Genomic DNA, 13007 nt, shown 5'->3' with positions numbered 1-13007 from the left:
CTAGAACATATGTAATACATTTATGTTAAATGGTTACCTGAAGCTTAACAGATTCTGGTAATCTTGTCTGCAATAAGCCCTTTGCAGGAGTTTTTGTTTCTTTTATTGCTTTCTCCCCAGCTTCTACAGCTTTTTCTTCAACTTGTGTAACTTCTTCCTTCTCTGTCCTCTCTTCTGTTTCGTCCTTGTGATCTCCAAACACATTTGGATCAATGAGGAGTAACACCTGCTTCACATCATCATCATCAAAAACTCCCATTATGAGCAATGTTGCTATCAGTTTAAGAACAGGAACGAACTGGAATGCAACCTGTCCTCCAACAGGGTCTCGTATATGAGCACCACTACACTGTACTGCCTCTGTTAGCATACTTATGGCCTTGGATTTAAGTGTATCAAGGTGTATCTCTGGGCTGGATGTCTGATGTTCTTCACTGGTTACAATAAAGCATGGAGTAGAAAAATTAAAGCCTGGTTTCAGACAAGTGCTAAGCCCTACTCCAGGTAAACCATGCTTCTTTGTTTCATCAGGATATAATTTAATAGTTCGAGTTTCATCTGTAACTGGAATGATAAATTCATTGTTCATCATGAGCTTGGCTTGCTTGGCATGCTCCAAATGAATACTAATGAGCAAGTCATAGAACCCAGAACGTAGGAGTCCAGGTAAGTACTGATTATCTATTGTATAAAACAGCTGAGATATGTCCACATGGCTACAAAGTGCATAAGCAACTCTAGTGTTACCTAGAGCACTAACTGAGCTATAGAGTTTTAAAGTATGGTAATGAAACTTCATCAAATCTTCTTGTTCACATAGTTCCAAAATATCAACGCATCTGTTATGAAATAAAGAAACAAAACCGGTCAATTTCATGAATAATAATTTTGTAAAAGAAAAGTTTTATAATCTCTGAACATTTTGGTCAGTTCCACTGTAAACCATTAATATTAAGGTTAATACTGAGTAATCTTAACATGTGCATCATTAAACCACAGTAAATGCTGGTAATAATTTGATGAGATTATTTACAATTAGTACTCCATTCAAAAAAAAAAAAAAAGGAAACATGTAAGACAGAGAAGCTTCTTTAGAAGCTATGGTAAATTAGAGCTTGTTTTTAAAAGAAATGTATTTGGACCGCTAAAACTCTGCAGTAATACTGTCACTAAACAGTGCCTTTATAGTTTATTGAGGATCGTTTCATTTTTTCCACATAACACAGCCTTTTTTACTCTTTTCTTGAATTCAGTTTTATTAACAATAAATAAAATTGGTTTTTGAATTATTAAAAGAAGCTGCAAAACACCTGATGAAAGTAGAGCAGTTAAATTATCTTTCTGCTACACTTTTGCTTATAGTTTGATTTGTCACTAGTTACGATATTTGATACTTGGATACATCTTTATTATCCTCACTCTGAAGATAAAACCTAATGAAAATCTAAGACATTCAGGATCTTGTCAATAAGAACATAAAAACCTCAATTCAGCAACAGATTACATGTTTTTATTACAGAAAAAAAAAAATCAGCAAAACAGTACTTGCATGTTTTTTATATTAGGTTTTTTTCAAGCTGAGAAAAACTCTACATTTAAAGACCTAGAGATTTAAGAGATATTATTTTATAATTTAAATAAAATAGTCATGTTTTCTTTTATGTATGCAAATGTCATCACATGACATCAAAATTATCCAGCCTTTTGTAGATACTTAATGAGTATGATATTACAGCAAAGAAGATCAGAAATTCCAAACAACTCCAATGTAAATATTCTCCAAGGCAGGTTTAACCAATAGCCAGATATCAGCTTTCAATACATTTTGTCAACATCGAATCACTGTAGTTCTTTCCAAATATACCTGTTTTCTTCTGGGATATGAAGTGCCATCATCTGCAGAGGCTCCAAACACTGCACAACCCAGCCATGACGTTCACTGACACGCTCAGTTTCCACTTTTAGAAAGCTGTTTGGCATCCTGCTCCATAAAACAGGTGTAATTGTTTGCACATCAAGGCGAGGGGGACACTGAGGAACAGGATTTCTTTCTTCACTTTTAAAAATTGCTGCTGATAAAGGCATGGTATTCTGAAACAAATAAGTATTAAAATTATTTTTGTTAACATCTAATTATGAATAAACCCATAATACCAAAAGGAAGTATAATTTATTGATAGCAAAGAACTCATAGAAATATACAAATTATTGCAATAAACAAAATTTGTTAAAAAACCCCCAACATTAAGGGTGTTCTCCCCAAAAAAGTTTAGTTTATTTTGATATACACAGTTTAGATTTGTTGAACAATTAACTTCATATAATAATTACATTAACAGAAATAAATGTAGAAGTCAAATAAAAAGTCACACCATTGATTCAATCTTCCTAAACAAATTCAACTGAGCAGGAATTTCTACGGAAATAAACAGATTTAAAAGAGCACCTTTATTGAAAATATTTTGTACCTTTAATTTACCAAGTTCAAACTGAACCAAGCTAGTGCTCGTAGGCTGTACAAAAGTTGCTGCAAAAAGCTTTGTGTTTGGTTCAACCTAGAAGAGAAATGAGATTAAAAAATTTTAAAAAATTAAAAAAGCAACAAGAATCTCCTCCCAGAATATGATACAATATAAAATAAATACTGTATAGCTTACACTTCATTATCAAATAACTGCAGACATTGTATTAAAGTGTTGATTAGCATCTACCTGTAGTTTACCTCTAATAGAGTAACACATTTGCGGAGTTATTTTTATAGGCCCATGTAACTTTCAGGCAGGTGTGTCTGCTGCCTTATGCGCTCTCAACACCTATAACATGAACTTCAGTAACACCATGTGTTGACTCTTCTCAAACATATACAAATCCAACACCTCATTTTAGAGCAGCTCCTTAAAAGTCTAGCCGCTTTACAGCTACATACTTTGGTTCTTGCTCCAGGAAAAGTACCCCTAACACAGATAGATGGTAGAATACAGCTTTTAAGACCACCACACATCTTCTAGACTTCTTTCACACTTTATGCCAGACACAATAATTCACTACCAAAAAAGCTCAAAAACTAATTTCTAATGGAGAGGAAACAAGAGGGAGATAAGAGGAGGGTGACAGCACATAATTTCATCAGGACAGTGCAAATCTTTATTTCCTATTAAGATTAGTGAATTTCTGATCAATACTCCAAAAGCAAAAGAATGGAATTTTTTTAAAGATCTCAAAGATCTCTTTGCTTCCAAGATTAGCATTTGCCTCCAGTCTTACAAAATCACAGTGAACCACACTGAATCACAGTGCTCTAGTTTTAAAGTGTCTGGTTGGGTTTGGGATTTTTTTGACAGCTGTACTATAGCTGGACTCAAAGTACATGTCACAGTAGTAATACCAGTTTATTCTGAAGAATTCTCTACTGCAATGAAAAAAAGAACTAAAAAGACAACTTATAGAATAGTATATTATTAAAAAGATTTCAGTGCTCCACGGTGGTTGAAAAAAGGTACGCTCTATACAATCAATTCAAGGTTTCAGGAGTTCACATCATTGTGTATTTTGTGTACTATGTATACACATTATACATACTAAATACAATTACAATACTCGTGCTGTGAAGGAGTACAACTCCTAACTTTTGAGGATAGCAAACTATCAAAAATTGCAAAACAATAAACTCAGAGTCACTAAAAAAAAATTAAAGATCCATATTCTTTTAGATGAGAAAACAGCTCCAAAACACAATATAACTTAAACAAAAGGTAAACTAATACCATATACTGAAAAATCTGTATGCAGAATAAAGTTTTTTCAGAATTGTGACTATTGGGATATACAAAATAATGTAGGGCCAGGTATGTACATTGCAATCTTTTTGAAAAGGGAAAAACCCACAAATCTAAATCCAGAAACAAGAGATATCCTGGACTGAAAGGCGCTATTAATAAAGTGCATCTTTTATTTCATTTAAGCCTGAAAGTATCTGAGACAATACAACTCTCAGTCTCTGACCAAAGATAGATATTTCATAGTAATAATAATTGAAGTTGTAATTTCTAATCTTGTTTGAAGGTCAGAAAACTATCACTAACTCAGAATAAAATAAAATGTCTTGTAAACCAGTATTTAAGATCTCCTTTCTGCTACGAATACCGTTAACATTGGCCTGACAATTAATGACAAAATCTCAAATACATATATATACACACTATCTTTCATTCACATTTCTATTATAGACAGTGGGAGTTTTTCTGAATATCACCATGGCATTCAATAACTAGATCAAGAACTGCAGCAAAATTCCTTTCTTCTCCTCAATATGTTGACCTGTAGGCCTTTTAGAATGAAAACAGCATACAAATATTGTCCCTTTACTTCACTTAAGAAAACCGAAAGTGCAAACAGTTACAAGGTTAGAATAATTACCCTGCAGCCTCTAGATCAGGCAAATATCGGTCCTTTGCTTCTTGCTCTGATTTGGGTGAGAGATTAGACTTACTAAAGTATTTTAAAGATTTTATTTTATGGCAAAAATATTCCAGAAATGAAAATGAAAACTATGTAAGACTGTTTTCACTACTTTCAAAAATAGAGAAAATATTTAAATTACTCAAAATAACCAAAAGTTTAGAAATATTTCACTCTCAGACATAACACTCCTGTTAGAATATACCACTGTATCTTTACTGGAATTTTCTGGGTCTTCTCATTTTTCAAGAGACCAGGTGCTAACAGATTTATTGATAAACATTTCTGAAAGCAACTCTAGGTATTTTTCCATGGAAAAGAGAAGGAACAGAAGAGAAATAATTGTATTTTCTAAGATTATTTTAAATTGACTACAAAGAACATGGTTACGTTAATTGAAACTCATAAGAGGAAGAACCTGAAAGTTTTTTTACACTAAGAGCAGAAACAGGTATCTTCTACATCTACATTTTCCTAGATTTCTTTGCAAAATTAGAAAAAAAGTAAAGGCTGCTCCATGAAAACAAAACAAAAAAACCACCAAACTTCCATGGTTTTGTTCAGAAGCTGTCATAGTGATTTGTGTCTAGCTGAAAAAAAACAGGAAAGCATGGGGCTTAAGCACTTTCATCTGCTGTTTTCTTTTTGCAGGATGTTGACATTTAATATCCTCCCAGCACAGCATTGAAGTCTCTGACCACTCTCACAAAATATACCAAAATCACAGGTACCAGATTGCCTCCCATCCCCATTTACAGGCTGTGTGCAACACTGCTGCATTCATTTTCGATGGAGTCAGTATACAAAGTTCCATTAAATTTAGCTGAATAACATTTAAGTTTTATCTGTATTACAGATTTGTGGGGGTTTTGTTGACACAGAAGAAACCAATATATTGCTCTTAACACTGGATAATCTATTCCACAGTGGATGCTCTACTATGGAAAACTGACTTTACTAAGAGCAAATCTCATTAATCTGGTGCTGAAAACTTCTGTCAACTACTGATCCATCTGCATAATGGCTCCAAGTTTTGAGAATATTAATAGCATTTAGGGACCACCCCATTTATTTTGGCTTTGCACATTAACGCATATTTGAATTTTGGGTTTTGAACTTATCAAATGACAAGATCTCCAAACCATAGCTACCTGCAGAAGACAGAAACCCTGGTAATAATAAATTAAATTTATTTTCTTAATCCATACCAAAAATTACTTTATCTGAAGTATAATTTTGAACTTACGCTAATTTAAATTATTACTTCCCCTATATTGTATAACAGATCTAGCTGGCAAAAAATATTTTAAAGAATAATTACCATTATAAATCAAGATTCTGAACCACAAGAATTGAGAGGTAAAAAAATATTTTTCTGAACATATCTACCAGTAGTCCTTCTTCAACATTTTAAACAGCTGTAAGAAGTTGGAAAAATGTAGCCTTACAAAAGTGAGAGAGAGAAAGAGAGATAAAACAGAATAATATAGGAAAACATGTTATTGTCACATAAATAGTGTTTTGACAGATTTCTGAACAAGAAAAAACAATTTTATAATAGCATCAAAACGACCAGCTTACTAGATAGCTTCCTGAAAATCTGATAATACCTGATAACAAGTGCCGAGCTCTTTTCCATTGGCTGTGAATGACAACATTCCAGTAGCCAGGTCAACAAAGCATCCAATTTCCAAATCAACATTACTGCGACCTGATCTCTGGGAATTAGCAATTACATCTCCTCCCCAAACCATATAGCAATTGCTGCGCTTCACACTGAAAGAATAGTAAGAACAAAGAAAACAAATCACAGGTCACATTGAACTTGACTAAATATTCAGTGAAGCTGTACTTTTCAATGGACTAATAGTTAGAGATCCTGAAAGGTGCTTGTGCTGCTATTAGGTTTTTTTTTCTCATTAACAAACCCCCTTTGTTTTATAACGTAAGCATCAGACTAGGTGCATCTTTATTTTTTTTCCTTTTTTATAATTATGAATCAGTTTCACTTGCTTCTGTGTGCTTATGTAAGATACATGAAAACAAGTAACAGGTTCATCCACAGTGACCAAATATGGATGTTAAAAGGAAAAAGCATCACAAAACATTCTTTCAAACAGAACATTAACGATAAATATGCTCACTTTAACAAGTCTAGTAAATCACATTCATACATAAATAAGCACAGAACAATCCTACTCCATAATCAATTTTCTTATTAGTTTAAATTAGTTTAAAATATCATCAAGCTTGTGAGTAAATCACTTTTGAACAATAGTATTAAAATATAATCTTTAATAAGTGATAAATAAATCCATACCTTTCATGAACCCTGCCCCTCTCATCACCTAAAGTAACTGTCACTGTACAATTTTTATTTAGGTCAAAATTCTCACTGTAAAAATGATAGTCTGGTGTTACCCAGCCAACCCAGACAAAGGATGGGTCTTGGCCAGCAAATATCCGTAGTGAATAAAAATACTGAAAAGAGGAAAAGAACATATTAGTAATAGAAATGTAAATTATTTTATCAAGGAATACTCAAATAGTGATTCATAAAACCTCCTATAGATGAAACATTAATAACAGTAATTCACATCTTCCTAATAAGTCATTCAAAATGCTCATAAATTAAAAAAACAGACTAGTGGTTTAAGATAGTGAGGTTTATATCTCAAGACATACAACTCTGGGTATTATTATTTATACACAGTGTTATATCATAGCAAATGATTAAAAAGGTTTCTTTCTCACAGAATCCTCGGGGTTGGAAGGGACCTCTGGAGATCATCTAGTCCAACCCCCTGCCAAAGCAGGTTCACCTACAGCAAGTTGCACAGGAACATGTCCAGGTGAGTTTTGAGTATCTTCAGAGAGGGAGGTTCCACAACCTCTCTGGGCAGCCTGTTCCAGTGCTCTCAACAGATCATTTCCTAATGAACATGTTGCCACAACTAAATCTACTTCAAAAAGTGAGAAGAAGTAAGCATTTCAATGTATTTACTTACTGTAGTAGAAGTAGCAGCAATTTCTTGGCTGTGCTTTCTAAAGATAAAGGAAGAGCAGTAAACTAGTTGAAAAAAAAAAAGTAAAAAAACTACTCATTATTAAACAAAGTGTACCTACAAGCTAACTCATGTTTGCTGAGTACTGAGTATGCATGAGTAAATGAAGTACACAAACACTCTACAGGATACAAATATACACCCAAAATAATTGACTGCAGTTAAGGCAGAGAGTGGGGGAAGAAATAGATTTACAGCAATTAACTACAGATGAAGACCATGCTGGAAGGTGCTTAACTCAGTAGTACCTGGTATCTCTAAAAATCTGTCCCACAATCTTTTTTCCTTTGCATGGATTAGTCACTTTTCCAATAACAATGAGCTATTGAACAATAATGTAGATGAGCATTAATCCAGGGGGCAAAAGATTCTGAGCTGGTTTTCCAGCCTGGCTGAAGAGCTTTGCAAATCCCAATTATTTTGAAAGGATGGCAGCTGCTTAGCAATGAATAACTATAAACCTTGTCAAGCATCTCTTCAGAAACAGTTCTCTCTTGTCTGGATATAGCATTCTGCAGCAAAGTTGTATTACAAATTTATTAAAACCATCAAGAACAAAAAAAATCTCTGTTACATGCATCCCATGCTAGTGTGTGCTTTGTGCAAAAACAAGTCTGAAATCTTGAGTGTATAATAATAAAGAATAATAGAACATATTACATTTACATTGAGAGCATGAAATAGGATAACTAAAAACAAGCCTAACCGTTTTTGGAAAACATCAGATGAGGCATTTTCCACACCCATGCTGAAGTTGAATGATGAGCGGAACTCAATGGGCATACTCAAACGACAATATATCATGTCTGAATTGCTGTTTTGTGTGCCAAATGTTTTGTGAGTAACTTTTAAGCGAGGTGGACTCTCAATGGTTCCATCAATTCTCCATATCTAAAAATAATAGATATAATTTTATAGTAACACTATTCCAAGAAAAATGCTGAAAATTTTCATTAGGCAACTAGAGGATGAGATAACTGAGTCAACTTAAATTTTACAAAATTAATTAATTTCAAAACTATGCAACTTTCTTCTCTGACAGAGAATCTAGCCTGAAGAGCAAAGGAAGCAAGAGATTCAGTATATCCTGACTACAGTAAATATTTTCAAGTTGTTCCATATACCATTTTTTTAAAAAAAAAGGATAGATTTTATTAAATTAATTCACTTCGAGTGCACAAGTCATTGAAAAATTGCTTCACAAGAATCAGTAGTTTTCTAGCACAACGAGAAGAGATATCAATCAGAATCCTTCACATTATCATTACGAAGTCTGAGTCTGATACTGACTTTCCCTTGTGCTGAAAAAGTGAGTATGCTTTTAAACTCGGTGATAGGAACATTTCAAAAACTTTTAAAGACAGGAATACAGTTCACATGACCCTGATTAAACTGAAAAAAATTCTGACATCATTTAGTTGGAACTCAGTGAAGTGTATTTTGTTTAAGAAGAAAAATGTTTAAAGACAAGTATTAGGGAATAATTGGCTAAACACCTAAATTAAATGGCCTAGGGATTATAGTAAAAAAACTGATCAGGAATTCAAACATACCACTGTGGAATACATTAATATGGAATATTTTATACAAAACATAGGATATATTATTCTGCTCTAGAGTAGTTAGGGAGTTGTGGAACTCCTTTCACTGGTGCATCTTAAGAATGAATGAAACAGGTATCACTCAGCAACACCACAGGTACACTTAAATGTCCCTGAGATTAGCAAAGCGGACTAAATCAGTCTCTGCTTAGCTCACACTTCCATTACCTTAAGTGATGCTGAATTCAGCTGAACAATTCTTAGATATTTAAGAAAAATGTATAGTAGAGAAGGTTTAAAAAAATGAAACCAAATGTAAAATAGAATATAAAAAATGGTTCAAAGAAATCACAACTCACATGTTTCAAGTAGCTAACCACAACAGCATGAATTAGTAAGACATGTAATAGAACAGATGGGTATACTCATATGAATGGTAACACTAACATAAATGAAGTTGGAGATAGACAAGATCATCTGGAATTATTTAAGAATGACTTAATAGATTTGTATGACAAACTATCTGATGACAGTAAGTATTAGTAAGGGTTTAATGTCTCAGCTTGCTAAACAAACAGTTGATAAACAGGTGTCAGGTCCCTAACATGTAATGTTACCTCAATGTGAGGATGATTTTTTGGCACATTGACAAATGTTGGTAAGCGTTTACTGAACCACATAGCAACATCTCGGTTCATGTTGACAGCAAAAGGTTCAAAACCTTCTTGAAGGCCACACATTGTATAATACTTGAATGTACTGGCATCCATTCCGAGGTTCATACGACCAATCTGAGATAGACCCAGTGCACAAATTGGAACAAAACCTAATAAAACAATACAAGAACAACAGAAAAAACCAACAGTAATTTATTTGGAGAACACAGGCATTCTATTTTGGATCCATCTAATGTGAACTAAACTTTAGCTCCTGCAAGTAATGCACATTAAGTGATGACAGTAGCAAGGATTTAAAGCCACCTTAAATACTAATGTCTAAGTTCAGTATAATTGCTACCACAAACCCTGAGGACTTAGGCAATGAACGGACATTACACACACTATCCCATTTATTTAAACATTAAACCAGTTTACCCAGTGTTACTAGTAAGTTGTAGTAGATTTGTGTGAAAAACAAACAAAAAAATGTCAAGTCAAGAGGCAGTTTTGTGGACAGATTTGAATAACCAAGATTTGCTTAGCTCAGTTATTCATTTATTAGAAGAACCAGTTATCTTCTTTGTTTTTAGACTAATGAACATGCCTTTATACAATGAGTTGGACACTGGAAGACAACCTTCACTAGATCAAAGTTATTAATGAATGTTAATATGCTCTTAGGGCACTGAAGTTTCAAAAGGACTTTGACATGACATTCAGGTATCTCAGTTCATCTGTTCAAAATTTAGTTTGTCATCAGTAGCTATAAACTTGTTGCCAACCTTCACCCCTCCATCATTCATGATGGACAAATACACACTTCTTTAATGCTGGCATATTTTATAACCAAGTATTTTTGCTCTCCATATACCTGCAGCAGCCAATAGACAGGGATGAAAAGCTGTTGAATTATTTCTCCATCTCTCAAGAAAAAGAACTTGGAGCAACTTCAGGGAAAAGCCAACAGTTCAACGTCTAAAGGAGAAATTTTCTCTTCTACATGTCAACTTTAAGCCTTCAGAAAAGCTCTCTTAAGGCAGTCCCTTATTTTCTGCCATCAGAAAAACTGTATCAATGGTCAGACCAAAGAGGGACAGTGAACAACTTCAAAGTCTTCTGGCAATTACTAACAGACGTGAAACTACTACTGGTTGGAGAATACATGCTTCCGAACAAAATGTCAACTCAAAACCAAACCAGAACAGTTTGAAAATATTCCCTGACTCTTTCAACACAGTCATGTAGACACTACTGTTCCAAAAACCGAAGGCCAAAAACAGAAGAGGAAAAATAGCCCAGGAAAAGGAGAAATGCAGATAAGTTACGAATAGGATGGAGGAAAAAAAATTACAAATCAGACTCAATTTATGTTGTAGAGATTTGTTCTTTTGGCGCAGCCTGTCACCACATAGTACTCATTTTGTCCATCACAGACAAGAACATAATACGTGTATGCTCCAGTGAGATAATCAGAGACTACATTTTCAGCTTTTGGGAATTTTTCATGGTGCTTATTATTACCACTTCTTCTTAACGCTCAAGTTCAGTCCTGTGAGTAAGCCTATCAAGGCTGAAAGAAAACCTACCCATTCTGATTGCCAAAATCCCATTAATACTACTCATGGTTAAAGGAAAAAAAGAAAATAAAATTGTGCCATATAAGTGATCTTTAAATAAAATGTTATGAAGTTAATGTGTAGCACAGTCTGAAGGCTCACGTCAGTGAAATATGATTTCTCAGCTTACTAAGTCATTATGACATACTAGTTTTTATGGGTTTTGTTTTGTTTTGTCTTCTTATAACCATGTAACTGTATAAAGAAAATTACCACTTTCTATTCCAAAGTCAGCAAACGCAAGTTCTGAACCTTTACTGGTTATAAGCAACTCTCCATTCAGAGTAAAGATAATTGATTTGTCATCCAAGTTTATCATGCAACCAACCACGTCTCCTGGTTGCCAGCTTCGTCCAAAGAATCCACTGCCTTGATGCCAACGCTGGCCCTAAACAAAAAAACAAGTAAATAAACAACATGCTAAAATTGAAAAATAAACCACAAAGTAAATAAAGTGCATAAAGTAAAACAAACAAACATTTCACCTTCCAGAATCTCAAAGTAATTTGCAAACAGTACTAATCATGGCTTTCAGGTAACTAATTTAATTATTATCTTAGTTATTTCACACAGAGAAACTACTGCACCCTAACTTCAGTAATATGCAAACAGCAATTTAGAACCTGGATCATAAGCACTGTTCACTGGATTCCACTTCTCACATGCAGTGTCATTATCATCCTTCCAGTTCTTTAGGAGTCAAGTTTGGGAAGCAAGAATGTGCAGAAAGCAGAAAAGGCAGAAAAGGGAAAACAGAACTGTGGTTCTCTCTTCCAGGCATTGAAGAAAATTTGTCTTATTTTTGTAAAACACCACTTATTGGAGAAAAAAAAAAAAAAAAGGAAGTGAATGCTGTATTTTGTTTATGCTTTTGTTTATGCAGACTTCTTTACTCAGTTGGGTATATTCTGGGAAGACAGATATAAACCAACACACCTTTGTTAGCATAATTTCAGTGACCAGAACCGAAATGCAGATACTATCCAGCATGATACAGAGCTCAGAGATATCTTTATATGAATCAAAATATTCCAGTAGTTGATCTGGAGTATACAGAGGAAACCTATACTGCAGCTCTCTGCCTAGCCTGTTCATAGGTCAAAAAAGATAAAGATGTACTGACTTTGCTTCCTTCAAATACAAATGCTTGGTCATCAGCTCCCAACTCCACGTCAGGTCGACAGCCCGGCCTCGCCCAGCCAACACGCATATCTCCACCTGTCACAGCTTCAAATTCAAAGTACCACTTTCCAGACTTCACGGCATAAGACTGTTCTACTCTGAAAAATCGTATCTTGTCAATGCTGACTTTTTCCACTGTTTGGTCAGCTGTAAAAATAAACAGAGAAAAAAACCTTCACTTTTTATAATTAGATGAAATTATAAATGCCATTGTTTAGCTTTTCATCTGTCCCCAGTATTTTCTATCTCTGAAAACAGTCATCATCTACCATTGCATGTTTAAGATACCTTCGTAGTAAATGTTAAAAAAGGAGGAATAGTAATCAGCATACAGAGGCTAGCACATTCTAATTCTATACAGGATGAGTGATTATCCGCTATTTAGAATCAGAGTATTTCCAAGTATCACTCAGTGCAGAGCCCCAAACACAAAACTGACCAGAGGAAACCTCAGAAGTCTAAGATTACTACATGCAATACATTCCA

At 34.1% G+C, this 13007-nt stretch overlaps 1 protein-coding gene across 1 annotated transcript in view; it reads right to left on the bottom strand.

Annotated features, from left to right (window-relative positions):
• Positions 1-13007, bottom strand: part of LOC104157261 (ryanodine receptor 3) — a gene marked incomplete at its 3' end in the record, with an annotated part of 118201 nt that overhangs the window by 84554 nt on the left and 20640 nt on the right. The window contains exons 14-23 of the mRNA XM_009694544.1: positions 12463-12668; positions 11553-11727; positions 9682-9890; positions 8230-8414; positions 7467-7503; positions 6779-6939; positions 6069-6234; positions 2469-2555; positions 1865-2091; positions 38-839 (exon numbers count right to left, since the gene is read on the bottom strand). Coding sequence (XP_009692846.1) covers positions 38-839; positions 1865-2091; positions 2469-2555; positions 6069-6234; positions 6779-6939; positions 7467-7503; positions 8230-8414; positions 9682-9890; positions 11553-11727; positions 12463-12668 — 2255 coding nt within the window. The remainder of the gene's footprint in view (positions 1-37; positions 840-1864; positions 2092-2468; positions 2556-6068; positions 6235-6778; positions 6940-7466; positions 7504-8229; positions 8415-9681; positions 9891-11552; positions 11728-12462; positions 12669-13007) is intronic.

This window comes from Cariama cristata, unplaced genomic scaffold (genome assembly GCF_000690535.1).
Source record: "Cariama cristata isolate BGI_N322 unplaced genomic scaffold, ASM69053v1 scaffold5922, whole genome shotgun sequence".
NCBI lineage: Eukaryota > Metazoa > Chordata > Aves > Cariamiformes > Cariamidae > Cariama > Cariama cristata.
This window is presented reverse-complemented; position numbering and strand designations above follow the sequence as displayed.